Consider the following 27921-nt stretch of genomic DNA (forward strand, 5'->3'; position numbering starts at 1 on the left):
ACGCGCTTTGAAGAAAAAAAAACGGTTTCTTCGTCAATATGTAGCAACTGCGTCGCCCGTCAATGAGCCTGCAAATCGCAGTTTTGAGCCTCACAACGCGGACGTTTGTCTCTGAGTCTCACGGATGGCGTTTACTTGGTTGTTTTCTCCAATACGAAGACTGATTCGTGATGTGAGGGTAATTTAGACGTCGCCGTCAGCTGTCGTTGTTCATTCGGTAGGTATTCGTGTTCTATGATGCTAACTGTTAGCAAACACGAGTATGAATACGGGCTATGTGTCAGCAGAGTGCGTACAGTTTTTAAATGTGTAACTGTTCCGTGTAGATTTAAAAGCGACAAAGCGCCGAAAGGTTCGGGCATCAGTGCTTCAGTTGGGTTATTTGAATGGGAACAGCCGGGGAGGTGGGTCTCGTCTCTAGGCCATCAGCAAGACCCGCCTAGCTTAACGTTTGCTAGCTAGAAAGTAGTGGCGCTGTTGTCACTGTTCAGGGGCTTTTCACCGGCGTCACACCGGTGTAAGAGTCGCTGCTCAGGCAAATGATCAAAATAGGACAGCATACAAGCCGTTCACGGACATTGCCGGAGACCTCTAACCAAGAATAGCCCCGCTGGACAGACGCAGAAATGGTCCGTCACGCTCGGGCGAACGGGCAAGTCGGGGCGGTATATAGTTTAAAAGACGTGACGTGGTAATCATTCATCGCTGGTTAACGTTTGACTGGCGAAGGATCGGCTAACGCCAGCTAAGTGGCTCCCTGCTATCTGTTTTCATTAGCCGGCTAACAAAGAGTAGTTGCCTTGTATCCTCCATGGTGCCGTGTCTAAAGGCTTCGGTGGCACTTTTAAAGGGGCAGAGGTATGTACGAGGGTTCTGCTTGGTTAGAACCTCATTTTGGCCTGTATTTACCGCCACTGGTGCTCACATTTACAAGGTTTGATTGTGACATGGCTTACGCTGGCAATGGCCGCGATCATGGCAGAGTACAGGCGATTAATAGGTCGAGGATACGGGTCGTCGCGGTCGGTCATGATTGCGTTTGCAAAATCGAAATTCAGCAGCAGAGAAATGTTAGCATTGGTCCGAAAACCCATCAAACGGTACTCATTTTGCATCTGCATTCTGCTCGTTTACTTAGCTTTTCAGCGTTGTCAGCAAGTATGGAGAAAAAGCTGCCGCAGTTGTCCTAAAACTACGGTTTATTTCAATTTCTACCTCCGCCGCGGAGGTTGTGTGACAGCCTGTGTTTTGTCTGTAGGCAAAATAAAGTTACGAACGAAATTGGATGAAGTTTTCAGCAAATGTTGACAATAATCCAAGGAAGAGCTGACGGAATTTGCTGCTATTGAGACGTTTTGCCATAGAATGCACCCCTGCAAGATAACCTTTACGAGGACACATGCATGCAACTCTGGTTACACACTAGAACGTCTCTATACTGTGAAGCATCTGATGCTGGGGAGGGCTACTTGCCACAGCAACTAGGCTACCATGAAATGAACCGACTGTCTCGGGGGACTTTGATGTTGCTCCCCAAAAATCGCGAAGGGGCTTTGATCATAAAGCACCCTGCTGCTTAAGCTGCGTAATACTACTTCCTATGTATACTACATTTCAGGTAGAATGGACTCTATGGGACTGTAGATGACGACATTAAGGACAGATTTAATGTAGTATGTTCTGGTGAAATGTGTAGCAGCAAATGTGTTTTTAAGGTAATTTTGGAAACTGATTTTGTTTTTTTTCTTTTGCAGTCAAAGTGGATTTGAGCCAAGTAAGGTATCTGCCCCACTGCCGAGGCCTTCCATTGGAGCTTTACTGCCTGTTGCAGGCTGTGCACATTTGATCCTTTCCACTGATTACTCCTGCTTAGAAGAGGCTGTGCCGTGTGTCGTTAAGGTTGGATGGTTTGCATTAAGTTGTCCATCCTTTACGTCCAGTCCATGTGCTGTGTGAAGAGTATCTAGCCACAGAAAACGCCAGACGGTGAAGTGAGTGTTGCTTTCGAAGGCACGGATCAGTACAGTTTACATGGCAGACTTTGGACTATTCTTGTTTTAACTATTTTTAGGTATTGTACCCTCTTACTCTTGTGAGTGGTGGGATGTCGGAAAATCCAGATGCCAATATGGTTAAGTTCCTGGCTCCCCCTTCGAAGAGTGGAAATGGCCCGTGTTCAGATTCAATGGTGAATGAAGGCCGGCCGGCAGAGGTGAGGCGTAGGCATCACACCATGGAGCGAGACCGTTGTAACCCCGAGCACCGCTTCCTGCGCCGAAGCGTCATCAGCGACTCCAACGCTACAGCGCTGACCCTCCCCATACCCAGCAAGATTCCCATACCTGCACCACAGAGAGTCCAGATACGAGAAGCAATCCCCCAGAGGCCTCAGGCTGTCGTCCATTTACCCAGAGCTGAACCAAGTTTGGTTAAACATGAGGAGTCGGCTCAACTTGGCAGTCCCGAAGTGGGAATCAAACAAGACCTAGAAACAGCTAAAGTAGATTTAGTGCCTTCAGAGCAGGAGCCCGCTGTCCTAACAGACGTTTGTAACGGAGATGTGGCGTTAGCGGCCCACTCAGCACCGTGCTTGGGCACAGAATCATCAATTCAGTCGGAATCTGAGAGCTCAAATGAAGCGAAGGTGCCTCACGACGGCGAGGGAGAGGAGGAAGAGAAGGACGCAGCAAAAGCGCGAGCAGAGGCTGAGCAGAGGGAGGCTGAGAAAAGGGTGCAGGATGACATCGAAGAGGCTGAGACAAAAGCAGTGGGAACATCCCCAGATGGCCGCTTCCTCAAGTTTGATATCGAGATTGGACGAGGCTCATTCAAGACCGTTTACAAAGGCCTGGACACGGAGACCACAGTGGAGGTGGCCTGGTGTGAATTACAGGTATGAACGCGGTCACTTTAATGCACTAACCTTCCTGTCACTGTCACATCCTCATGCTACCTGTGCAGCATCGCCACACACCACCAGCTTTCCTGCTGTGGCTGTTTCACATCCTGTTTTTGATCCAACCGCCGTCAAATCATAGAGCTTTGCTTTCTACCTGCATATAAACCAATGTCACGACCAAGATATTTCTAGTTAATGTTTTCAACACCTTTGCTAAGTGTCTGGGACAGATCCTGCCTGAAATTCTTGACTCCATCTTTGATTTATTATAAGCACTGTATATATTGGATATTCACCAACAGATTCTCATTAGCAGAAGAGTAATATTGGTGAGATCTCTAAGGACCGGTCAATGAGTTGGTTTTTTTTTTGGTTTTTTTAAAGCTTCGGACAGCCAGAGATAGTGAGTGATAAAATTTAGAAAATATCTTTTTGGTTCGGTTTTAAAACCAGGGTCCCGTTAATAGATTTCAATTTTTTCAATTGGTAATTCTCCTATTTAACAAACCTCTGTGATGTCCTGTTAAATCATCGTGGCCCAGAACAAAGTTTGACCTCATTCATCCCGTGAATGTTTGTGTTTCCTGTCACGCTTTCTCTCAGCCCTGCACAACCACGCATGCACTCTGGTTCCTGAACAATGTGAAGATCAGACACGTGCCCCTCCCCCCCCACAGAGCAGATCAGCGCATGCTCACTTCATTCCGGCTGTGAATCCAAAATGGGTCACATTCCTGATAGAGGAATGAAGCAGGCCTTCGTCTGGCCACATCCCACCTTATAAAAATACCCATTCTAACGCAACAGTCAGTTTAAAAGAATATTAAATTCAGTTGCATCTTTATACCTGCATTATAATTGGTGATAATAAATTTTTTTCATTTTACTGGCCCACCAGTAAAAAGTCAAATGACGACTTGGTTGCTGTGACTGATTAATTTAAAGTGGAACTAAAGTTTCTGAAATTTGCAACCTGAGAACTCATTTGTTTTGTTGCGTGGAGAAGTTTCAGTCTAGAAATTGTTCATAAAAATCCTGTCACATGGCTTTTAAAGCCGTCTCGTGACCTCTTCAGTGCCAGCTTGACGGCCTTTATACACAGGACTGGATGAAATGTTTTTTTGAACTATAAGACAAAATCTAATTTGTATAAAACGGCACGCAAATGGCAAAACCTTTACAATTGTGCTCACCTAGTTAGACAGTATTCAGAGTATACAGATGCTAATGCTGATATGCTAATGCGTAGCTATGTAGTTTTTCTCAGGTCCACCTGAGATTTTGGAAATTTTTGGACTCCTGCACTGTTTCATAGCTCACCTTTTTAAAAACTATAACCAATGTTTAAAATTAAAACTAACTAACTAACTAACTCCACCATGACTTGACACTCATCATGTATTTATCCATTCATGGAAATTGATTTTTGAATTGAAAGAGCTTAAATGACAAAACAATTTGTAAATGTTAAATACAAAGCTAAATACATTTGTAATTAGACCTATTAATGAGGGGGAAACAAGCTCAGCAAATGGAACCGTGGGTGTGACCTGAACATCATAAATGTGGAATGTGCTTTTGTTTTTAACACATCTGGTCACAGATCAGTTCTGGTCCAGGCTTCATACAGGTTTCTGGCCAATGCAACTCCTACAAGTATATTATCATTTAGTTCCAATGTCCATTTGTCAACTTTGGTCACGCTCTTGCATGTGCACTTTTGTTTTGGATCACACAGAGGAGGCATATCAGAAGAATAAGTAGGTCACCACAAGGAGGAAGTCCAGAAGAAAAAGAAAAAACAGGACCCTCCCCTTTCTCATTCAGTCATGCATTCTGAACCATATTATCCGCCAAACCTCGCTTCCACATCCTCCTCTGACTGGAGTCCAGTGTTGAGAGACGGTGGATAACTCCGGGCATCCTTTAAAGCCCTGTGAGCTGCTGCTGACGGCCCCCATCGGGCACCGCTCAGTATCCAAGCAGAGTAATATCTAATTAGTCACAACATGTGATTGTAACCATAAATCGCTGTTAGACTTTATGCTGCTCTTTCTCTCTGTGCGTTTCATTTATTCTGTATTGGCACAGTTTTGGTTCAGAATGTCTTGGCGTATCATACCTGATAAAAAAAAAAAAAAAAAAACTTATCATCCAACCCTGCATAGCTCGTCAAAGGTGTGTCAGATCTGGTTATTTTCAGCCATGTTGACAGAGCTTCTGATAAAGACGTGTTCTAATTTGGATTTCTGTTGCTGTGTACAGTTATGTTTCAATTTTTCTGTCCTCTTACTTGCTTTATTGCCTTCAGAAAGACTGCAGGGTTTGTTCCGTCAGGCTGGAGTTGCTGGTGTAGACGCGGTAATGCTAACGCAGCTGATTCATGTCTGTCAGATAGAGCTGCTGTGATTCAAATGCAGCTGCCGTAGCCTTCTGAGAGCACGCCATGTTTCCTATTTTATCACCAGCGAGGACCTCTCCATAAAGTGGCATTTAGAATGGGTCGGTGGTATTACTCGGGGAAAGACTCATGTCAGTTTAATTGGTCTGAAAATAATATGAATCTTTATTTTCGTGGCTGTGAAATCAGAAGGAACAGGAAGCAGCTAATACATTCAGCTCTGAACTTTAAATATTGGTCTAAGTAACAGTGGTGCGTATCACGCTGTAAGAACCCGGTCGCTGCCTCAGTGCCAGAACAGAAACGGAAGTGTGTAACAATGCAATCACAGGGTCACCTGAAGGTGTTGTTTGCAGCCAATCGCATTATGTTAGGATAAATAGCAGCGTGTCCGTGTTGAACAAGGTGCACTATTGTGCCTTAAGGAAGCTTTTGTTGATGTCAATGTCTGCGGTGTCAGGCCTGGTAAAACTAATTGGCTTTAACTTTCATGAAGACATTCGAGTTGTGCCAGTGTGACACGAGCCTCTCAACAGGCTCTGAGTTGAGCAAGTGCGTTCACTCTTTAAGGGTGTGACATGTTTTATCCAACTGGAAATTCCCCCTTGACTTAAGTGATTTAAAGGATTATATAATGAGTTTGCTCTGGGTGCCAGCAGTTATATGTCCACAAATTGCTTATTCGTTCTATAATCCCTTTATTTTTCATGCACATCTCATCAGGGCATAAACTGTTTTATTTCTTTTAAATGCACATTTTACACACCACAATAGACCTTTTTATATTCCAAAATTCATCCCAGTTTTATTTCCTGGTGAACATTTGAAACCTTTATCTTAAGCACATGAACATGCTTCTGTGTTTTCATGATGGCTAACCACCACACCGATGGTTATGTCTCTGTCTGTTAACAGCCATGAATCGCTGCACAGGTCTTCATTTGATGAGAAACAAAGAGGAAGCTTTGACTCACTGGGTCAATTTTTTCTTAAGTAGGTCACTTGGTCCAACGCTGTGATTCAAATGCAGCGTTCCCCCTCTCCCAGGACCACAGTCCTACCTTGGACTTAATCAGTTGCACATAATTTTCCTGTTCTCCTCACCTGTTGGACCTGAAATTATTAAAATCCAGTTGTCAAAAATATGCTTAGCCCCGGCAAATTCGGCATTTCGTTTCCCTTGTTGCATTTGTCATTTTACCTCTTACAAAAGGATTGGATATTCTGGTTGGCCTTGGTAAGTCTCTGGGGGGACTGAGGAGGAATCTGGCTGGAGTTTCAGTGGGCTTGTCTCAGTGGTATGGGTGTGTTGCTCTGTATTCATGCATGCCGCAAATGTAGGTCACACCAGGAATTACTCAGGGAACCTGAGGAGGCTAGTAGTCTCCATTCTACAAATCCAGTCTGTTCGGACTCCTGACAGTTTAGCTGCAAAAATGCTTTTACTTTTGTCGATGCACAATGTGTTAATTAGTAATAGATGGATAGATAATCTTGACTCCAGTGATTACTCCCAACAGATCCTGCAGTTCTTTAGCATCATCAATCATAACTTGACCATGAACCAAAAACTACTGTACATAGTATTTGAATGCATCTTTAGTAACATTTGATGACCCTAGTGTTCGATCCCTCCTGATGTGCGTCTTCTACAGCTCTCTCTTTTTGGTTTGACCTCAGACAAATCCAGATCCACAATACATTCCAAGTGTTTCCTCACACAAACGGACAAATTCAGTCACTGCCAGGGAAATAAGTCATCATCCTGTGCTTTATCCTGATGGACTACTACTAATCACAGTGGTGATAATAATAGTTGCAGAGAAGCCGGTTGATCTCTACCTTTTATTTATAAGGTGAAATACTGTACAGCAGTCTCAAGTGTGTATTTCCTCCCCCCCAGGATCGCAAGCTATCAAAGGCAGAGAGGCAGCGTTTTAAGGAAGAAGCAGGGATGTTAAAAGGACTACAACATCCCAACATTGTACGTTTTTATGACTCCTGGGAGGGACCCTCCAAAGGCAGGAAGTGTATTGTACTGGTCACTGAACTCATGACTTCCGGAACTCTAAAAACGTGAGTGATGATGCTTTTACACTTGGTTGCATCCCTTAGAAAAAAGTCATGCGGTATTAAGTGTTATATTAATAATAGAATGATAATATTAGAATAAATCTGAGGTATTCAGACATGCCTGCTCATATGGTTATATGCATTTATTTTAGTTATTTCCAAATATATATATTCCCAGTACAGTTGATATAAATAGCCTTTTATTAGTAAGAGTTGTAATTATTGTACATTTGCCCATTTTGGACTTTTTAACTTGTATCATTCGAATGCCACATTTGTTGTCTGTAAATTTTTCTTTTTCTATTTAAAACCTGGTTGAAAATGCTGATCTTCCTTTGCAGATATCTGAAGCGGTTCAAGGTGATGAAAATTAAAGTGCTGCGGAGCTGGTGTAGACAGATCCTCAAAGGACTCCACTTCCTCCATACGAGGGCTCCCCCCATCATCCACAGGGACCTGAAGTGTGACAACATTTTCATCACAGGCCCGACGGGATCGGTCAAGATCGGAGACTTGGGACTAGCTACACTTAAGCGAGCTTCATTTGCCAAGAGTGTCATAGGTAGGCCTTGGTCATCTCTACCTCTTAGTTTCTTTGCTGTTGTGGGGCATTATGTTGTTTGAGGTCAATGTTTGCCTTGAAAATGGTGTTAAAAGTGGGTATTTTCCCTGAGTCATGTTTCAAAAGGATCAAAAACAGACCACAGCGTTTCAGCTGTCTCTCAAACCACAGCTCAAATGGAGGCCAGATACTGTGGTAATCTTAAACAGATAACCACAACTCTTTCTTGTCTTTCCACTCACACGGCAATTTAATCAAGTTTGGTCATTGTATAGATTTCTGTTTCTCCAAAAATGGAGCTTTTTTTCCAGGCACCTACTGACTGTAAGTAGCGCCTATCACTTTGTCATACTCTTTACAACAACACATTTTATAATAGTTGTCATGCCTTCTTCCAGGTTAACCTGACAATGGCTAAAGGTATGGCCTTTGCTTCTGTCCTAGATTGCTCTTTGTTCTGTGGTTTGGAAATATGTGGTCTGTTTGCCCGTTATAATGTTTAACATCTTCTATGGGTTTGCCTCTACAGGATTTTTTTTAGTGTTTGTGTCTTACCGTCTTTCAAATTATTACAGGACTTGTGAATCTTTTTGCTCCATTTGTGTCCAGGGAGCGCTTCCCATTCTCTCTCTTGTCAGCAGTTTTTAATTTTATATTATTTTATTTTTTCATATTCCTGGGTATGTTTTTAAAATGTAGGCTCTAGCCTCAGCTGTGCCCCATTCTGCTGTTTGGAATAAATAGGGTACTGCTGGTCATTGAGCGAGTATGACCTGTAATGGGCCTGGTAAGTCTGACTGTGTGCTGTAACACACATCAACATCCAAAACAATTATATTCAAATCACCAAATGAGTTTTTCTGTGTAAGACCTCACATTAAATCTGAACGGATTTACCTAATGGAGCAAGGCCAATGTGCAAATTCACACCGTCGTGTATGGTGACTAGCTATGGAATCTGCTTCCCTCAGTCTTGACCATAACATTCCTCCTGCAGGTCAAAGAGAAACACACGGTAAGTCAACGTGTAAAAGGTAAGTGCACTGTAAAAAGTTGTGGTTTTAAGGTCTTGACAAAGGTAATTTCCATAGCTAGAACTATGTTTCCCCTGCCTCAAATCAGTTAAGACAATAAGAAGTGTTTTAGCAGAGTATTATCAGCTCATTTTTAAACAATAAAGATAACAAGAGATTTGACTAAACGGTGTGTTCTGAACATTGGCTCGGTTGTATTCTAACTAAACAAGATTTTATGGTCTTACACAGACAAACGTGTACTTGCTTCTCTCCAGTGTAACTGAGCCCCACTTCTCCCTCCTTTTTTGTTTTCTGTCTCTTTTTGCTTCCTTTCCTCTTTTTTTTTCCTTCCGACTTTCACCTCACAGGTTCTGCTCGTGGAGATATCCGTTGGCTGGTCACTCTTCTCGTCCTCCTCTTCCTTAACCCCTCACGGGTTAGAGGAGCAGAGGGGCACTGGCTTCTGAGAAGCCCTCTCAATCAGTAAGGGAGATCGAGAGTTCTGAATAGTTGTTTTGATTTAAGGTACCCCTGAGTTCATGGCGCCTGAGATGTATGAGGAGAAGTATGACGAATCAGTGGATGTGTATGCCTTTGGAATGTGCATGCTGGAGATGGCCACCTCAGAGTACCCTTACTCAGAGTGCCAGAATGCTGCACAGATCTACCGCAGAGTTACCAGCGTAAGTCTTTATTTCAGCTCTCTATGTCACCCCCCCGCGTGCCTTCACTTCTTTTGTGGGATGATTTTTTATATTCCACTCTTTGGATGATGACTGAAAGGAAATTGCCAATCTACCAATGGAATGAAATATTTTAGTCTTATCCACACTTTTAATATTAGCTGAAGATCAAAATACACGGTTCATTGTGTGATCAGACTTTATATATCAGAGTTTCCTACATTAGACAAAAATAGCTTCTTTACAGGAATAGTTATTTTTTATTGTTACGAGGTGAAAGGTTTGTTGCGACAGATACATAGTGTAGGTATTGTGGAAGGAAATGATTTAAAACCAGGGAACGATGCTGTGAAACTGGCCACTTAGGATCAGAAAAGGTTATGTCATCAAAAATTAAAATGATAAAATTTCAAATAATTTCACAAGAGAATATTCCTAGCTAATCAATTTGTGGTGTAACCATCCCAGTTCATGCAGATGATGTCAACTGCTATTGTGGAGTGATTTGGTAGGTAGTGTCAGGTTATACATCCATAGGGAAACAGTTGTTCATACTATTCTGTCATTCAGCACAGCTGCTCAGCCTATAGTCAGCCCCCATTTTTTGTTGCACTCAGCTTCCTGTTATTTTAACACTCGGTATCTACCGATCAAAGCACCCAATGACATTTATCTTCTAACATTTGAATGATTTGCTGTGGAAGTTAAGTTTATTATAAGCAACCCTCCCACCATCTTATCCTGACCTTTTTATTCAACCTCACAACACAATTAAAAGAGGATTTCAGTTTAACCTTTTAATGTTTCTGTTAGTGTGAAATTGAAAAGGATAGTTTTGGGGAAGTCCAAAACAGAGAAAGAACAGAACAGAGAACTGTTCTCATTTAGGAGTCTGTGTTTCCTGTAGGGGGTGAAACCAGGCAGCTTCGATAAAGTGGCCATTCCCGAAGTGAAGGAGATCATCGAAGGATGTATTCGTCAAAATAAAGATGAAAGGTCTCGGAGTTTAAAGAAACAAGTTTAATACAAGCTCTACAGAAATTTTAACTGGCATTGTCACCTATTTAGGTACTCGATCAAAGACCTTCTGAACCATGCCTTTTTCCAAGAAGACACAGGAGTCAGAGTGGAGCTGGCAGAAGAGGATGATGGAGAGATGGAGGCTATTAAGCTGTGGCTGAGAATTGAGGATGTGAAGAAGCTCAAGGGGAAGTACAAAGATAATGAAGCTATTGAGTTTTCCTTTGACCTCAGCAAGGATGTACCAGAAGATGTGGCTCAGGAAATGGTAAATCAATTTCAATTCTTTAGTCTAAAAATGACACCATGCATCTTGAAAGTAAAGGATTTTTTATCTTTGTGTTTAAGGTCGAGTCAGGTTATGTGTGTGAAGGCGACCACAAAACTATTGCCAAGGCCATTAAGGACAGAGTTTCCCTAATCAGTCGTAAGAGAGCACAGCGCCAGCAGGTATTTATACAAGATAAACATGGTGTAGCAAATGTACAAGTATATAAGGAATAATAAGATGCTTTGCTTGAGCTTTGGGCCTTTTTTTAACCAATGCTGTTTCGCAGTTAATCAATTTACTGTTGCGTGTCTTGAAGGTCAGAGAAGATCAGGAGAAGAAAAGAATAGAAGAAGAACCAGCACAGCAAATTGGGCAGCAGTCTGGCTCAGAGGTGCCTCAGCCTCAGCAGATTTCACAGACTGCTTCTTATGTTTCCCCGCCACCAACTCAACACAGCACACAGATGCCTGCAGCTCAGCCGAGCATCCAGAGTCCTAACTACAGTACTCCTCAGTCAACCCAACACACAACTATTGTGCAGGCTCCTCCACACTCGGGGGGCCAAGCCCTTGCTCCAATTCAGAGTCAGAGCAATGCCTCCGTCCAAACAGAGACTGACGAACCTGAGAACGACCAACACCAGCACCCACAACCAGCTGGAGCAGGTATTATAGCTGTAGATTTGTTATATTCAAACACCTACAGCTCCACTTCTGGGGCCTAACCTTAGTGTTTTATCTCACAGCTGGACATATCGGAGACAGAGTACCTGGATCCTTCATCCACTCTGAAGGCCAGTCTTCTCAGTCTGGAATATCTTACAACTCTGTTAACAGCCAGCAACTACCGTCCCAGGTGTCTTGCTCACAGATGCAGAACGACCAGACTCAACAACAGCAGCAGCTGTTGGTGGTGAGTGTTGCATCAATCAATCTGCTTCTGTAGAAGTTGGCTTCTGTCTTTTGCTATTTCACAGCGCTAATGTTATTACTTCCTGTGATGTGCAGGTTAAACCCCCAAGACTAGGAGTTCAGTCTGAAGCTGGCCCTGTTGCACCCAACAGTCAGTCTGCTCCAGCTGTTTCTCCACAGGTGTGTTGTTCTCCATGTTATGGTCTTAAATCAATGGTAGCTGCTACCATCCGCCACAGAAACACTTTAATACTCCATTTCCACAATAACTCATTTCTATGAGCGAATGCGATCATTGAGGATGATTTTTCATAGTCTGGAAAAAAAATCACTTTTAAAAGATTCAGTGTTCTCTGCTTCAAGCGAGGATCAGCAAATCACCTGTAATTCCAGGTTCCCCCGTTCCCCTTTCAGTTGTCGTTCTTTGGACGGTTTGGGTTTCTACTCTTCTTTCTCAGGTTTCCCTCTCTTACCCTGTGTTGTTTTGTTTCTTGTAGTATGGAGTTTACTACCAATCATCAACTCCCCCTCAGGTAGATGAAATGTCCCATTTTTCTGTTGCCACCTTTAAATTCACCAACTAATGATTCTTTCTAACAAAAAATCTAAATGTGTGACTGTGGCAGAGTCCATTTTCAGTCAGCTACTATTTGTTTTTAGGGGTGTTTCTGCTGACAAATTTTATTTTTAATGGGCTCTTCAACACAGAAGTGATATTGTTGTTAGACAATCATTAGCATTACGCCGCCACCCAGCAACATCAGTTCGATACACTTTCAAAAAAAATAAATCTTAATTCCTCTTTTCAGGCCAGGCAATTGGTAAGTACTTGTGGCTTTGAGACAGCCTAAATTAACAACAACACATCTTGATTTGGAAAAGAGGGGGTTTTGGAAATAAAGTGTCACTGTGTTTCATTTCTGGTTTTATTCTTGCTTCTGTCTCATCTTTATGTCTTCTGGTCTTACAGATACCTGCCCAACAAGTGATGATGCCTCCTTCCTCTCAGTCATCCAGCCCACAGCAGCAGCAACAGCCAGACAGCAGCAGTGCTCTTCAGAGCTCTTCTCTCACTCAGAATGGATCTCAGCCGCTACAGGTGACCTGCTCAATCATATCAAACCCGCACAACAATATTTCTTTTCCCTAAAATAATTACCTTTCTTTTGACAAACATCACACATCTTCGCCTTTTTATCTTTCTTCCACATCTTGCCTTCTGCATGCTACATACTCCTGCATGATAATTAGTCTTGGGCCAGTGATCCAAGTCCTATCATGTCTCCTTCACTCAACGCAGGGCATCTTCACTTCCTCTATCAGGCCTCTTGCCTCTCTTTTCTGCAGGTACTCTTATCGAAGATAAAACGAATTTGTGAAAATAAGTACCAGGCTACAAAGCATTTTCTTTGCACCCCCTAATATAGTTCTTGTTTGTAATTAAGTCCATTTTTTAAATAAAAGATTAACTGCACACAAACTCATCACATTTTCCAACGACTTAAGGGTTCATCGGGTACAGCTAGAGTGCAACATTAAACCTTAAAAACAGTATTTAGCACATTGTTAAATATGGTACTGTAGTCTAGAAAAACGACTCCACCTGGTGGCAGTTTAGTCTGACGCATATATTTCTGCTAAATAGTTGGTATCTGTTAAATATGCAATCAAATCAATGAATTACATTCCATCGACAGTCTTGAAATCATTGAAATGTAGGCTTGTTTTTTTAAGTTGCAAACACATTTTGTTTGTGAATTGCACTTTGAAGAATTGACGTCTTCCTGTGAAAATTGTATTTCAGACAACCGGGAACATTCCACAGCCCACCCCAGTAGAACCATCGTCTGGTTTGGTACTACCTTCTACAGAAACGTAAGAAGGAAGTTCATTTTATAAAAGAATTTACCCAGTCTATCTGTCATGTCTAATAACATTATTTCTCTTTTAGCTGCCTCTCAGATGCAGCTTCAGGTCTTAGTGATGGTAATGAGGGAAGTTCTAATTCAGGAGGTCGTCACGAGGGGCGTTCATTGAAACGGCACCAACGGCGGTCTGTACGCAGCCGCTCCCGCCATGAAAAGACTACAAGGGCCAAGCTAAATGTTTTGAATGTATGCAGCTTGTCATTCTCTATGAGTTGTTCTCATAGTCCATCCTTTTTGTCATGAAATGGTTTTTAATCTAAATATTTTGCAGATTTCTAATGTTGGAGACAGAGTAGCAGAGTGTCAGCTGGAAACGCACAACAGAAAGATGGTGACCTTTCGATTTGACCTTGATGGTGATAATCCAAAGGAGATTGCCCAGATAATGGTAATGTTTTCCTATTTTTAGACACTTTGTAACTGTTTTCTTTTATTAAAAGAAAAATAAAAACTAGGGATGTGGGTAGCTCAGTCTGTTAAGGATCGGGCAGAATAGTGGGGGTTCTCAGTTCAAAACCCAGTGCAGCCAACACATGGAATGTGTTCTGGTAGTAGGGGAAGATGCCAGAACACTTTCAGTGCACTGCCGATGTACCCTTGAGCAAGGTACCTGGCGACTCATTCAGGGAGGGACTCTGCCTTTGCCTGTATGCAGCTGGCATAGGCTCCAGCACCCTCCCCGTGACCCCCCCGAAAGGGATGAAGCGGACAAGAAATGGAACAAAAAACCCAATTTTCACATTTGTAACTCTTCAGTCACGTGCCTGCCAAGTGAACAAGCAGAAATATTCTCAATTATACTTCCTTCATCTTTTCACTATGGCACAGCCAACTGCTATTCACCGTATGCGTATTGTTGAAATTCAAAATTTAATTCACATGAAACTGCACAATATGTGCCCCATAGATCAACCTAAGATTTTTCAAGATCTTGCATTCATCTTTAGAAAGTTGTGTTTAGTTAAGTGGTGTATTTCTGTGTGTTTCAGATTGTAAGTGATTTCATCTTGGAGAGTGAGCGGGAGTCTTTCATTGAGCAGGTCCGTGAAGTCATAGAAATGGCTGATGAGAAAGGAGAGGGCATTAAAGATGGCTTCCATCAGGTATTTATTTTACTTTACATGAATCTAACACTTGTTTTTACCCCTACCTGTGGGAAATAGTCTTACCACCTTATATTTTCCTCTTTGCAGTTGAGTGATCATCAACAACAGCCTGAGCTGTCTGTGCCCATGCTGCCAGGTTGGTAACATTTTAACTCACAATTAGATTCTAATGTCGCAACTTACACCTCAAATATGTCCTTTTTATTGACATTTCTCTCAGGCATTTCTCCCAGCACTACAGCCCAGGTGGTGCACTCAGCAGGACGGCGGTTCATCGTTAGCCCTGTACCTGAGTCCCGTCTACGATATGAACAATTCTTTGGAGCTTCTTCTGCTAACACCTCTTTTGGCGATGAATCTTCACCAGGTAAGAAATGTTTTTTTTTCCTTTTCTTTAATAATGTAGTTGAAATTCACTAAAATGTAGAAACAGATGTATATAAAAAAAAGATTCAAATTTAAACAACCTAAAATGTGTCATTCCATAATGTCTTACAGGTTGAAAATATATTTATATTTGCAAGTCATGTTATCTAAATTTCAATTCAAATTTCAATTCAAATTTTCTACCCTAACTACTTACTTTATTTTTAACATTGTTTCAGGCCCCCCCATGACATTGGGCCTTTCTCTGTCTGCTCCATCGGGGTCTTTGCAGCAGGCATTTAGTGAAATGAGACAAGAACACACTGAACGATCCAACAACATGGAGCCCACTGCCATTGAGAAAGAAGCAGGAAGTGTTCCGGCCCCTGATGCTGGACTAGCTCCATACTTTAGCAATGTTCTGGTTTCTTCAGACTCTGTCACTTCCACAACAAGCTCCTCTTTTCCATCTTTGCCGCTCTCAGCTAACATAACATCATCAGCATCGTCCTCAAGTGGACAGGCTTCCCCTCCGTCAATGATTATTCAGTCTCAATCTCAACCCTGTGCCACCACTGACCCCAGTCCAGTTACCCAGTCTTCACATGAAACACCCCCATCACAGCAACCACCAGGAGCCAACATCCCTCCCCCATCTTCTGTTTCCGTTCCAGCGGCTCAGACTTCCGTCTCCTCAACGTCCGGGCCTCAGCTGAGCAGTAATTCAGTCTCTCCACCCAGCACCGCCAGCAGTATCCCTGCCTTAGAGCAGCAGTCTTTTAGCAGTGCTGTCACATCTTCTCAGCCTATGAGTTCGACCACGCATGCACCTCAGCATACAAGTTCTCAGTATCAGCCTGTCCCTATCCCCACCCAACTGCCTCCTCCCAGCGCTATGTCCAGTCAGAGCCAAGTCCAGCCCCAACTAATGGAGTCCGAGGGAGCGGACTTCCAGGTCAAGAGTGCTGGCCGAGATGATATCCAGGCTCTTGATAAGAAGCTTCGTTCCCTTTTTAAAGACCAGAGCTCTGCTTCATCCTCTGCATCAGTGGATCCGAGTCACAACACAGGCACGTCCTCACCTCCTACTGGGACTTCTTCCCCACCACCCGGTGCAGCTCTCATACCCCCATCTCATCTGCCCCTCAACTCTGGGGTGCAAGGTTCTGTGGGCCCCACAACCCCAGCAGGACATGCACAGACTCCTCCATCCAAACCCAGAGCACAGGTTGGTCATCTGTTTAGCTGTAAGGAAAATTAAAAACAAATGTTATGGTAGAACAAAGGTTTATATTGTCTCTCTGTCTTTAGACTTTACCTACTGTTATTGATCAAGCTGCAGTACCTCCTTCCGACATCATGCCACCATTTCCTGGACCAAATAAGGTGAGGTCAAAGTCTTTGGAATGCTCCATTTTTTTGGGCTCTAAAATGGTAAATTATTTCAATGATGTAGCATTCATTGACAGTCGTTGAATTCTTTGTCACTTCAGTCGAAGCAACCTCAGGATAATTTGAATGCTGATGTGAGGAGAGCACTCAGCCCAGAGACTGTTCAGGGAGGGGACAGAGTCCAGCCAGGAGCAGCCGGTTTCAGTCTGGGTCGTTTCCAAGTAGGTTTCCAGCAAATGTATTCCAGTGTTGCCTGTTGGTTAAGGTGGTTTTACCATTACCCTCTTGAATTAAATTATTTTTTTATGAGCAGGTGTCTGTGGCCCCGGATGACACATCCAGAAACGTTCCAGATCCATCAGGCTCTTCTTCCTTGACACCGTCTTCAACCTCCTCATCATCTTCCTCATCTTCCTCATCTTCCTCCTCCCCCTCAAGCCCTGAAAATACCCTCCACCGCTCATCCCCTCTGGCAAAAGGAATTTGTGAATCTAACAAGCTAAATGAAGCTCTGCCTGTAACTACTGGTCCTGCACATCCCACCACAATTGGGCGATTCCAGGTTTCTACAAGCACCAGTGCCACATCTGAGCCAACACCCAGTTCGAAAGTGGGCCGTTTTTCTGTCACAGGTGTGTAAAGATGCCACATGATGCAGTAATGCTTCCTGTTTTGCCTCAGGCTTGTTGTAATTCCAATTTGATTGACTGTAGGAGATGAAGGCTAACAAGTGGAGCCTGTTTATTACATCCGCCCTTTGGTACATTTAGATTAATGATGTGCACTGTGGGGTTTTTAAAAATGTATCAATCAGACATATGAATTCATTTAATCCCCTAGCCCATCAAATGGTTTTTAACCAAGTGCTGTTGAAAGGCTGTGGTGAAATCTTCATGATGGAGCCTTTTAAAGGTGTATCCAACATATGCATTACATTTTTAAGGCGATAGCACAAATCTGTGATTTTTCCCTCAGTGACTCCTGCAGCCCCTGCAGCTGACAACGATCAGTCACGTGGTTCCGTCACCCAGAATGGACCTTCCACCACATGTGAACCTCATCATACAAATGCCCATTACAGCAGTGACAACGATGAGGACTCTGGAACTGAAGACGGAGCTTTGCGCAAAGAAATTAACCGTCTAAGAGAAAAGTAAATCATGTTTCCACATCTTTTTAAAAAATGAATTGGCTGTTATGGTTGTGATGTTTCTTAAATGCTTAATTAAAATGTCATATTCTCCGTGTAAATTGTTTTAATTTCCTGCTTTCAGACATATGATGGAGATCCAGGCCCTGCAGACTCGTCAGAAGGAGGAGATTGAGTCTTTGTTTACACGCATGGGAAAACCTCCTCCTCCCTCGGTTGTCTCACCTGCTGTGGCAATGGCTGGAGGTCGGCGTCGGCGCAAAAGCCACAGATCGAGTCGCAACAGTGGCCAGCCCAGCCCTATACACTCGGGTACGGACAGTGAACTGCATTTTCTGATGACTACAGCTGATGAGTTGGACAATATTTGTTAACTGTGCCTCTAGTTTCAGGATCGCCAGGCCTTTCTCAGAGTCTTCATGCCTTAGACTGCTGCACAGAGCAAAGTTTACCGTCAGCAGCAGCAGAGGCCTCGGATGTGGCTGCGGAGGCAACACAGTTGGCTAACAGTTCATCCGTGACGAAGTTCAGGTCCTCTCCGTCCATGCCCAGTCTCAGTAATTGCACCACAGGTCCGGTAACACTCTGTGCTGTCACAGTGGTCTGCTTGAGTCTTTAGCTACAATCTTGCTCACGTCTGTTGTTTTTCAGGATTGGGTGAGACCAGCATCGCAAATGGTTCAGGTCATTCCCAGGACCATTTTGTCTCCATGGCACAGGCAACAGTGTCCACCTCCGTGACTTCCCACACCCAGAAGGGAAAAGGTACCTTCACTGATGACCTGCATCAACTGGTAGATAACTGGGCCAGAGATGCCATCAGTCTCTCCCAGTGCAAGAGGGGTCCTAAAAATGGTGCCACAGCAGTACTGGGACATGACGTAAGCACTGATTGTTTTTATTCCAAACCATGATGAGTAGTAGATGTTTGTATATTGACAGCTGATTTCTCCCTCACAGATTGTCCCTCCAGCCAGTATGGCCCGCAAATTCTCAGCTCCAGCGTACCTCTGCCCGACTCTTCCCCCAAATTGCAACACGACTACAACTCACATTCACAACCCAACCAATCCTTCAGCTCATTTAGGGCCCCGTAAAGGTTCTCTGGGACCAGTTGCTCCAGGCTTTGGCTATGCATCTGCCCCGTACAGCTCATCTCAGTGGCCAGGACCCACGGGCACATGCCTGGTCACCATGCTGAACCAGGCACAGCCCCTGTCACAGTACCAGCCCCCTACAACAGCCCCCTTACACCAAGGCTACCCAGTCGGGGCCACAGCAGCCCCCCAGAAGTCCATCGGCCAAGGAGGATCCAACCTAAGGCCCACATAGCCCAGTTGAGTCTTGCTGCAGTGTAAGCTTTGAGTTGCTTTGCTTGTTTTAATTTTTATTTCGATTTTTATACTAAAGTGTTTTTGTTTTTTTTCCCTGTAATACATGTTATCTGTCCTCAAGCAGAAAAAAATATGTCCGGTAAATGGAGGGAGAGTGCAATAGACATCCGCAGCACAAGTTTCACGTTTAGCCTGCCATTAGCTGTGGAATCAAGCTGTGATGAGTTGGTTGGTAGTGTCTGGCCCAAAGGCACGTCCAACAGCAGCCAAAGATGTCGCGAGAGCAGATGTTGAAATATTGTCATTCCTTTGATGGTTGGAGACATCCGGGTTTACGTCTTTATTGATGCTGACTTTAAACAGAGCTGGGAGAGCTGAACGCACCTGATGACACATGAGCTCGGTCAAAAGACTTGGGATGGACGGTTTGGTGGTCTAGTGGAGGATGGGCGGAGTTGAGTAGAAAGTGAAGTGTTGGAGGGTGCAGGAGATGATGGATAAGCAAAGTGTATCAGACAGGGAGGAACGATGTTAGTTAGGTGGCAGTGTGATGGTTTAGGTTGCAGTATGGTTACATTTCCCTATTAGTAAAATGCAATAATGGCAGAGAGTAAATATACTGTCCTTTGTAACTGTGGCCTTATTCCCTGAACTCATTAAAACATTGAATATGTACATAAATACTTAACTTGCATAACTCCACTGGTTTATAATTCCATGTTTATCTGATTTGTCCCTGTGAGTCTAGTGTCTTTGTGACTCTTGGCCATCGAGGCACCTTTATTATTGGCATCTGATTAGCGAGACGGTGGATCTGCCATATGGAAGGACTTGTCCTGGTGTTGATCACCAGTTAGAATCTTTTGAGGTGACGCTGCTGTAAATCTGGGAATTGGAGGGTGTCTGCAGGGTCTCCAGATGTTTTTGTTTTGCTTTTAAATTCAAGAGTGGCATTTTGTAAGGATCCCAAACGGAGACACCAAAACCACTTCACGAGCTGTGGAAAACATGCCCGTCACATCCTCATTAGTTTGTTGGAAAAGGTGACACCTCCCACCTTGTTCCTGTTGTTTAGACAGTAAGAGTCACCATGTCGCATTAAATATCTCCGCTCACTTCTATAATCAAGTGTCTGGGGTTCTATTCCTGTGGTCTGTTTTTGTATACATATATTTAATAAAACAAACGTTCTTTATGGACCTGTATTCAGCCATCAGATTTTGATGTTGTTTCACTGTAATTATTATTAAAGGTTGTTAAACAACGTGTAGTTAAATGAATATAAGAAGTGCAATTGCAGGGTTGTTATTATCAGTATGCTCCCCGCCAGCCAGGAGAACTCCTGTAGTTTATGAAGCTCTATGACGGTCCTGCCCCCTCTCCTCTTTTTTTTTTTTCTTTCTATTTAATTGTGTATATATATGTGTCTAAATGTGAGGAACACGCTGACTCACTAGAATACGTTGTGATGACCCACTCTGCACACACTCACCTGTAACCATGCGGAATACTTTAGTGCCTTGCATCCTCACTAATGACGAATGCGGATCACCAGTTAACTGAACCTGTACACGGTTGAAACGCCGCACGCAAATCCATAACCGCACAGGTGTGTTCAGAGCCCCGAGGCACAGCACGCAGGACTGCAGAATAAAGAGCACATCAGAGTATTGTGGGAACTTTCTGTCTACGGTAAACACTTGCTGGTTGTTCTGTCATCTGTCTGTTAATATGTGGCTCATTGGTAGATTTGCTGACGTGCTTCTGTGGATTGATCTTTAAACTCTTGGACAGAAGCACTTGTTGTGGTGGCGAACGAGCCAAGTCTCAAAAGTTCGGTTCACGAGAGTGCCGCGCTGTCGGCCCGACGCCTTCGCCTGCTCATAGATGGGATGAAATAAACTTCTCTAGAGAAAACAAAGGTTACTGCAATGCAGAATATGCAATGTTTTAAAGGGACCGAGGGGAAATGGAAACATTTGCATGCTGATGGGGGTTGTTACTGACTCAGTGTTTTTGATATTGCATTTAATTACAGATCTCTTTTTTTTTAAATTATTTGTTGCCTTCATGAGTCATGATTTAAGTGTTGATGTGTTTAGTTGCCATTGATACGACGGGCACAGCTTCAATATTGGCATTTAATTTCTGCATGCTAGCTTCACGGAATGATTACAAATGACAACCAACTTGCAAATGACCACTGTACAGCACAAGTTCTCAACCAACGCTCCCGCTGTTACCAGCCACAGACCTGCCTACATCTGTGATCTTGGAGCTTCTATTTCTGATCCCTCAATGATTTCATGTGATTCAGTGTCTGTTTTGTGTATGTTTTTCCACATTGTACAAAATGTAAAAAAATAAATAAATAAAAACATCAGTTAAAGTGCATCTTGCAACCTTCCCCCCCGCCCCATTCAACTTTACTTTGGAGGTTGTGCAAAGTGTCACAAAGAGGCAGGCGTGTACAAGATAAAACTGGGCTGACTTTTATTTGATAATACTAGTTAACTTTGTTTCTGTTAAATTCTTTTATGCAAATAAATACAGAGGGAAACGTAGGAACAGACACTCAGGCCTCCAGCCTGCGTTTCTTCATGTGCTGTCCTTGTCTGTATGGGCTGAAACTTTCACCTGACCAGGCCAAAGAGTGAAATAATATTTATCCCTGAGATCAATGATCAACTTAATCAATTCACGAGCCCTCACCTGTACTGTGGTGATACCGGTTCGGGTGCTGAGGCCTGGATTGTCCCTGCTCCCGTCTTCTGCTGTGTGGTGCTGCGTCCCCTGGAGGTCTGCCTGGACCGCTCTGAGGTGTCTTACTGCGGGTCTGCATGGCGTGACTCCTGGGCGTGCCGGGCCCGGCGTCTCTACACTGTATACTGCCTGCTGCAACGTCCAGGTCCTCGAACCTATCCAGGGTGAAGTCCCAGATCTCAGGGTCGTCTGCAGAGAGATATGAGGTGTTTTCATTGAGGTTCATCTCATCTGAACCCTCTGGTGGTGGGGCTACCTCACCTGCTTGACAGTCTTCTGTGCTGTTCGGCTTCACAGGTCCAGATGTGCTGCTTTCAGCAGACGCTCGTGCACCCCGATGGCCTGAAGTGATGGTCACATTAACCACAGAGAAAAATTAAAGATTCTTTCTTGGTATAAGAAGACAGAATAGTGGTTTCAGCCTCATTCAACCCCCTTCAGCCTCTTGACCACCATCAGAGATGATCGGAGAGCCGGTAACAGAAGGGAGATGATCCTTTACCTCCATCGGCTCCTGGCACGATGGAGAGCTCCGTGTACTGGGACTTGGGTCGATCCTGTTCCTGTTGCAGCTTTCTGGCCTCCATCTCTTTCCTGAACTTCTGCTGGAGCTGCTGCTGTCGGAGCTTCCTCAGCTGTTTGGGATCCGTGTGTTCTCCAGAGCCAGCGGCAGCGCTGCAGCCCAGGCAATAGAATTTAAAGAGACGAAGTGAAGAGAGAACGATGCATCAACAAGATGAACCCTGTTTACCTGGAGTCATCTTCTTTGTTCTCAGGAACAGGAACATTAGGAGTGTGAACTTCTGAACAGCTGTGGTTTCGGTGCAGGACGCTGGGCTGGAGACTGGAAAACCGGGCTTTCTCTACCGCTGCTTCGCCTTGGGCTCGTTTGGTTTGGGCCGGGTCTACGAGAGGAGTCGGCTGCACGTAGAGTGAGAAGATTCAGAATCTGCAGACTTTTTAAATAACAAGAATGCGCTGGGAGTTTATTCACTTGCCTGTTTGGGGATTTTGTTGATGGATAACAGGTATTCTTTATCCAGGATACAGTTTCCCAGGACATTTCCAAAACATCTTAAAAAAATCGAAAATACACCTACACTAAGAACCAAACCTTGTCCTGAAAATGATTTCACTTCCAGTACCTCAGAGCCCTCTTCATGCCGTCAGTGACTGCTTCCTTTCTGGCCTTTTCCAGTGAAAGAGCTTTGGACTTGAGTCCCTCACTGACACCATAACCTACATCTTCATGGAACGCCCCGTCCTGGAGGAACGACACGCCATCACGCACGTCATGCCAGAGCACAGCTGAAGAAATGCCAGGATTGAACTCACCTTCAGTTGTACTTTGACGAATGCGCTGACGCCAACGTAAAACCTCCCGTTAATGAGGTCCACGAAGTCTGTAGAACATCGGAGAGCGTTAACACAACTCTGTGTTGGTTTTTCATGTCAGTTTCCTGTGTCATTAAGTCATACCGACATTCTGCTGAGTGATGGAGTGGGACCACCCGTTGTATCCAAACATCTCATTGGCCAGGCTGACCACACGATGCCCTTCAACATAGCAAACCTGGGGGAGTTTAGTCCAACTGCAACAGCTGACTTTTGCACACACCGACACTTACTTTCTGTCCTCCTCCGGCCACTCTGGTACTGATGTACTCCGGTCCAAGCCTCTGCTTCAGAGCATCGTGCACGGCCTGGTACTCTTCGGCTGTGTAGGTGTACTAACACCAGGGTCCAGGCAATTATATTAGAATATTCTAAATATTTTCATGAAAAATGGCCCAGCGGTTTCGGCCTACCTGTCCGAAAGACGTGGCTGCAAAGCTGCTCTTGTCCTCGGAGATACTCAACATTCTTGCTGCTGGTCAATAATCGGTGCTCACTGAAGACACCACACCTGTCAGAAGGTTCAGCTCTCGGCCTACCAAAATAGTCATAAATCTATATTGAGAAACAGCTTCAGCGGGGAAAAACCTTCCAAATGAAGCTAGCATCAAAGTGTGGGCACTTGTAAACTGTAGCCTGACCGCAGGAACTGAGGTAATACTGCATAATCTTTATCACTTTAGAAGGATAACTCACCAAAAATCTCAAGATGTATTTTGGGGGGATTTCAACCTAAAAATGATCAGAACAATTAAAATTTACATTTCCCGCTCGGATAGCTGTGGGAGGAGTTTATAATGATGAGTTCAGGTACAGTAGAAAACCAAACTTACCAATCAGTTATAGTTTCTTCTTTATGTTTTTTCCTACCTAAGGCTTATTACTATTGAACTATGTATAAGTAGTGTCTGCCAGCTGTCCCATTTTAGAAAGTTACAATGGTTTTGTCTCGCTAAAACTGTTAACCCGTTTAGCATACTGTTGCCAGTGTATGTTTAATTAATTGATTTAATGGATGGGTTTCTCTTTGAATGAATAATTATCTTCCTGCTAATGTGGCACGATGTATGTAAAAGACTCTAAATGCAGCTTCGCTCAGCTCAATTCATCTGCAATGTTTCATTGCGGCAGAAGCTGCTGTTTACGAGGTATTCGTGAAGTGAACAGGAAAAATACAGTCAGACACGAGAATAGAAATGTAACTTACATGTTTATCTTTTTCACTAGGTCATTTATACACGCAAAATATGTCAGTGATCAAAACAAGTGATTGATTATTTCATTATTTTCCTTTTTCGCAGCGTGAGAATTTGGGGACTCATGAGTCATTTTACAGGTACATACAGGTTAAGAGCGCCGAGGACCTGCGTCAGTACAGTCGCAGACTGATGTGCTCGACCTTCCTGCGTGGTTTCAGAGTAAAGTTCCTCACAAGACCCACTTATTTACATTATGGCCCGTGGATTATCTACAAAAAAGGGGGTGGGGGTGGGGGTTGACAGATGGCAAGACACCCGCTGTGTTAAACGCCATAGATTAGGGTCAATGCTGGAAGCGACCACCACAACCGCTGCCTCCAACATCTTTATTAATCCATGTCATAAAGTCACAAATGGCCGCGCTGCATGTTGTACTTTTATTAGACTGTAAATAACCTGTATTTGGATGTTGGCTATGACTTTACCAGCTGCACTGGAAAACCTGAAGAATACACTGAAACATTAAATGCAAGATGTTTTATTCTCGCCTGCACCCTCTTGCTCCAAGGAAGAAGCGCGTCCGCGTGTCGCGCGCGTCCGCGTCCAGGTTCGCTTTTGCATCTCGTCAAAACAAAGCGGGGGCGAGCAGAGAGGGGGGGGGGAGAAAGAGAGAGCGAGAACGAGAGAGAGCGACGGTGCATGCCTCATGAATGAGTCCCCTCCGAACGCACCTCTGATCGGACCCTCGCAGCCCGATGCCCGAGTGGCCGCGCAGCCCGGCGGGGACCCGTGAGAGAACCAGCAGCCGATAAAGCCGGACAGCACACACATTCCATCGGTACTACATGAACGTTTCATCTGATCTGGAACAACACGCCAGGGCAAGGTACTGTGTGTGTGTGTGTGTGTGTGTGTGGTGGGGGGTGCTACAGTGGGCGGGCAGAGGCGCATGACATACGGTAACTTTGTGGCCATTATGAGACATTTTTACTCGGGCTTACGTGTTCTTGGAAAGCCACGTTGTTCGTAGTAGTAGTAGTATTCCTCTCACCCACGCAGGTAGAAAGAGTAAAAACCTCCACGTACGCACAATGGCCCCAAGGTTCTTCCCTGTAGGATGGACTGCCGATCGCGTGTTTCCGACTGATTGACCATCTACTGTCGAATAAACGTTACGCAGACTGCGCAGCGGGCCGTGAACAGGCCGCAGAAGGCAATGGTAGACTAACAGGAATTAAAAGTGGCATCGATCTTACTATAGACCAGCCTGAGAGGGGAGGAGGAGGGGTGAACAAAAACTGGAATGCCCAGACTGGCGTGGCATGTCGGGAAGACACGGGGCGCGATGTGCGCTCGTTTCTGACTGAGGTGCGATCTGAGCAGAGCTCTCATCAAAGCGGCAGGCCTGAAAACACGGTAGTCACACACGAAATCGGTCAGCAGCGTGCAGGTCGGCAGGTATGTTGTCTTTGTCTGTGACAGCTCAGACTGCTGCTCTCCCCTCTGCCCAGCAGGGGGCGCGCTACCCTGCAGGGGCCAGTCCGCTTGCATGGGGAGACACCCAACCCTGCCGTTAGCTGGTGGCGTGGAGACTCCAGGGGAGACGGTTGTGGCTTTGCAGGCATAACTGTCAGATTCTGTGCGTGCTCAAACACGCGTTTGCTCTTGTCCTGTGATGTCATCCGTGTGGCTTTCGGGGCGTTGTCATTTCCAAACGTTCTTCCGCTATGTTGAAATCAGAAAAGAACTAGACAGAAGCAGCAACAGTTTACGTTAACAAATGGGTGGTTTGAATCTCTGCTTTGCAGCTCTGAGAGTATATTTGACTTTATTTTTTTTTCTTCGTCTCTTTATCTTCCCCTTTTTTATATTTATGGTCTCAGGAGGATAAGCAGCTTTATAATGGCCATTGGGAGCCACATAGACTTAAGATTTTTATTTTCAAACTTCACCTTCACACAGCTGTCTTGTTTGCATAGTCATCAGTCATGCCCTGACCCTCCTTTCTCCATTCTTCCTCCAATATTCAGATGCTTGATGGTCTCCGGCGAAGGCACGCCTCCCGACCTTCCTCCCGACCCCTGTCCCTCAACTTCAGCACCTTCTCCGCTCCTCCTCACAGTCCAGACATGGAGGGCAGCAGAGAGCATCCAATCAGGAGGTGAGGCTTGACAGCTTTTGGAACTGAATCGTCTCAACATCCTGCACAGAATCAAATATTAATGAGTGAAGATAACTATATCTCTTCTTCCAGGAAATTCAGCTGCTTGAGCTGATGATAATGATCAATAAATGAGACGTTTGGCTCATTTCCTCCTATTCACACATTTTTTGTGTTATCTGCATGTTTGAGGGATGTTTTGTTTTAGTACATCCTTTTTTATTCTGTATGTTATGGTTGTTTTTCACCTGTCATTCTAAATGCATACTGTTATTTATTAATTAAGGATATTGAGATTATATAAGCACATATTAATAAATGTTGTATTGTGATTATTATCATCAGTAGTAGTATTAGTTTTCTTTTAGCACAATGTCTTTGTGTGGGGAGATTTTAGTTTGGAGCCTGGAAAAGCAGAACCACCAAGTAAAAAATATGCTCCTTTTAAAATTTTTTAATTTAAAATCCTGATTTTAATCCAGCTTCTTTGTGGAATCTTTGTGGAATCAAATTAATGAGAGTTCAGGCCGCCCAAGAGCTCCTCATAACAAACGGTTTAATTCGGTACAGCCCTCAGAGGCTGACAAGTAACCTTGATTCTATTGTAAATATTATTAATCTATTAAGGCCCCTAATGAAAGCGGAGAAAACGTATTGTTGCTCAAAAATCCTCACCGCTGTCACCTTCAAACGCTCTCTTCTTCTGTTGTGACGCACCAGCTGTGCAGAAACTGGCAGAGCAGGAAACCTCTATTGTCACACACTGTTTCTGCTTCCTATTCCTGCTGTTGTCAATAAGCTGGATGACTTCCCCCTCCTCCTTCTCCTCCGTGCTTGTGCAGTGACAAGCACAGCCTGTCCCTCCTGTTCCATTCTGCTGACGATGCAGTTTTCTCTGGAGCTCTTTGCTTTGCATAAATATTTGTTTGCATAAATGGCTGTATTGTTCGGGCCATGAGAGGGAGGAAGAGTGTGCCCCCATCAGTTCATGTGCTATTGTTTTCTGTGAGACCTATGGGGCAACATGAAGCCCCGCCCACTGTCTTGGCTCTGCCCTCTCTGCTATGGACGCGCTTTTTCTGACTCACTCAGCATCGTTCTGTCCTATTTCTCCTCTCCTCTGTTACCAGCAGCGCTTTGTACACTCTACCTCACGTGGTCTTCTGTCTCTTATGTCCCTCCTCCCCTCCAGCTTCGTCCTCCTTTTTGATCTCTCCACGTCCGCTCTTGGCCTGACCCTCTTTTTCTGCTGTCCCGTACTTAGTGTGTCTCTGTATCTGTCCATGTCTCC

At 44.2% G+C, this 27921-nt stretch overlaps 3 protein-coding genes across 13 annotated transcripts in view; 2 read left to right on the forward strand and 1 right to left on the reverse strand.

Annotated features, from left to right (window-relative positions):
• LOC101070439 (serine/threonine-protein kinase WNK1-like) lies at window positions 1–21495 on the forward strand. Of its 5 annotated transcripts, XM_011607190.2 has the most exons (29): window positions 1–217; window positions 1755–1991; window positions 2072–2893; window positions 7204–7376; window positions 7715–7935; window positions 9477–9634; window positions 10542–10630; window positions 10703–10922; window positions 11003–11104; window positions 11242–11590; window positions 11671–11837; window positions 11933–12016; window positions 12334–12369; window positions 12807–12935; window positions 13641–13711; window positions 13788–13950; window positions 14036–14152; window positions 14754–14867; window positions 14958–15006; window positions 15091–15237; window positions 15476–16464; window positions 16548–16622; window positions 16730–16849; window positions 16942–17260; window positions 17604–17781; window positions 17903–18090; window positions 18165–18350; window positions 18430–18659; window positions 18739–21495. In XM_011607190.2, exons 3-29 carry the CDS (start codon window positions 2105–2107, stop codon window positions 19108–19110), a joined length of 5835 nt encoding a protein of 1944 aa, XP_011605492.2. In that variant the 5' UTR covers window positions 1–217; window positions 1755–1991; window positions 2072–2104; the 3' UTR covers window positions 19111–21495. The 5 variants fall into 5 exon arrangements, with proteins under 5 accessions (XP_011605492.2, XP_011605493.2, XP_011605491.2 ...); XM_011607189.2 differs by lacking the exon at window positions 1–217 and adding an exon at window positions 473–629 and having other exon boundaries at window positions 1755–2893; XM_011607188.2 differs by lacking the exon at window positions 1–217 and adding an exon at window positions 670–858 and having other exon boundaries at window positions 1755–2893.
• On the reverse strand, window positions 21167–26551 carry rad52 (RAD52 homolog, DNA repair protein). 5 transcript variants are annotated; one of them, XM_011607194.2, is made up of 14 exons: window positions 26422–26551; window positions 25471–26216; window positions 23967–24002; window positions 23684–23805; window positions 23504–23605; window positions 23355–23448; window positions 23211–23278; window positions 23021–23139; window positions 22874–22949; window positions 22627–22796; window positions 22378–22550; window positions 22137–22217; window positions 21825–22064; window positions 21167–21749 (listed from the first exon to the last, which is right to left on the reverse strand). In XM_011607194.2, the coding sequence occupies exons 4-14, from the start codon at window positions 23735–23737 to the stop codon at window positions 21688–21690; spliced, it is 1239 nt and encodes a 412-aa protein (XP_011605496.2). In that variant the 5' UTR covers window positions 23738–23805; window positions 23967–24002; window positions 25471–26216; window positions 26422–26551; the 3' UTR covers window positions 21167–21687. The 5 variants fall into 5 exon arrangements, with proteins under 5 accessions (XP_011605496.2, XP_029697075.1, XP_029697077.1 ...); XM_029841215.1 differs by lacking the exon at window positions 23967–24002; XM_029841217.1 differs by lacking the exons at window positions 25471–26216; window positions 26422–26551 and adding an exon at window positions 24104–24331.
• The window catches only part of prr5a (proline rich 5a (renal)), a 7836-nt gene continuing 4762 nt past the window's right edge, over window positions 24848–27921 (forward strand). For 2 of the 3 annotated variants that reach the window (XM_011607195.2, XM_011607196.2), the window contains exons 1-2: window positions 26235–26285; window positions 26500–26630. In XM_011607195.2, the coding sequence (XP_011605497.1) occupies window positions 26250–26285; window positions 26500–26630 (167 nt within the window). In that variant the 5' untranslated portion in view covers window positions 26235–26249. Of the gene's footprint in view, window positions 25356–26234; window positions 26286–26499; window positions 26631–27921 lie in introns of those variants that run through there. The other variant, XM_011607197.2, reaches the window with a different exon arrangement.

Source organism: Takifugu rubripes, chromosome 9 (assembly GCF_901000725.2).
Source record: "Takifugu rubripes chromosome 9, fTakRub1.2, whole genome shotgun sequence".
Lineage (NCBI taxonomy): Eukaryota > Metazoa > Chordata > Actinopteri > Tetraodontiformes > Tetraodontidae > Takifugu > Takifugu rubripes.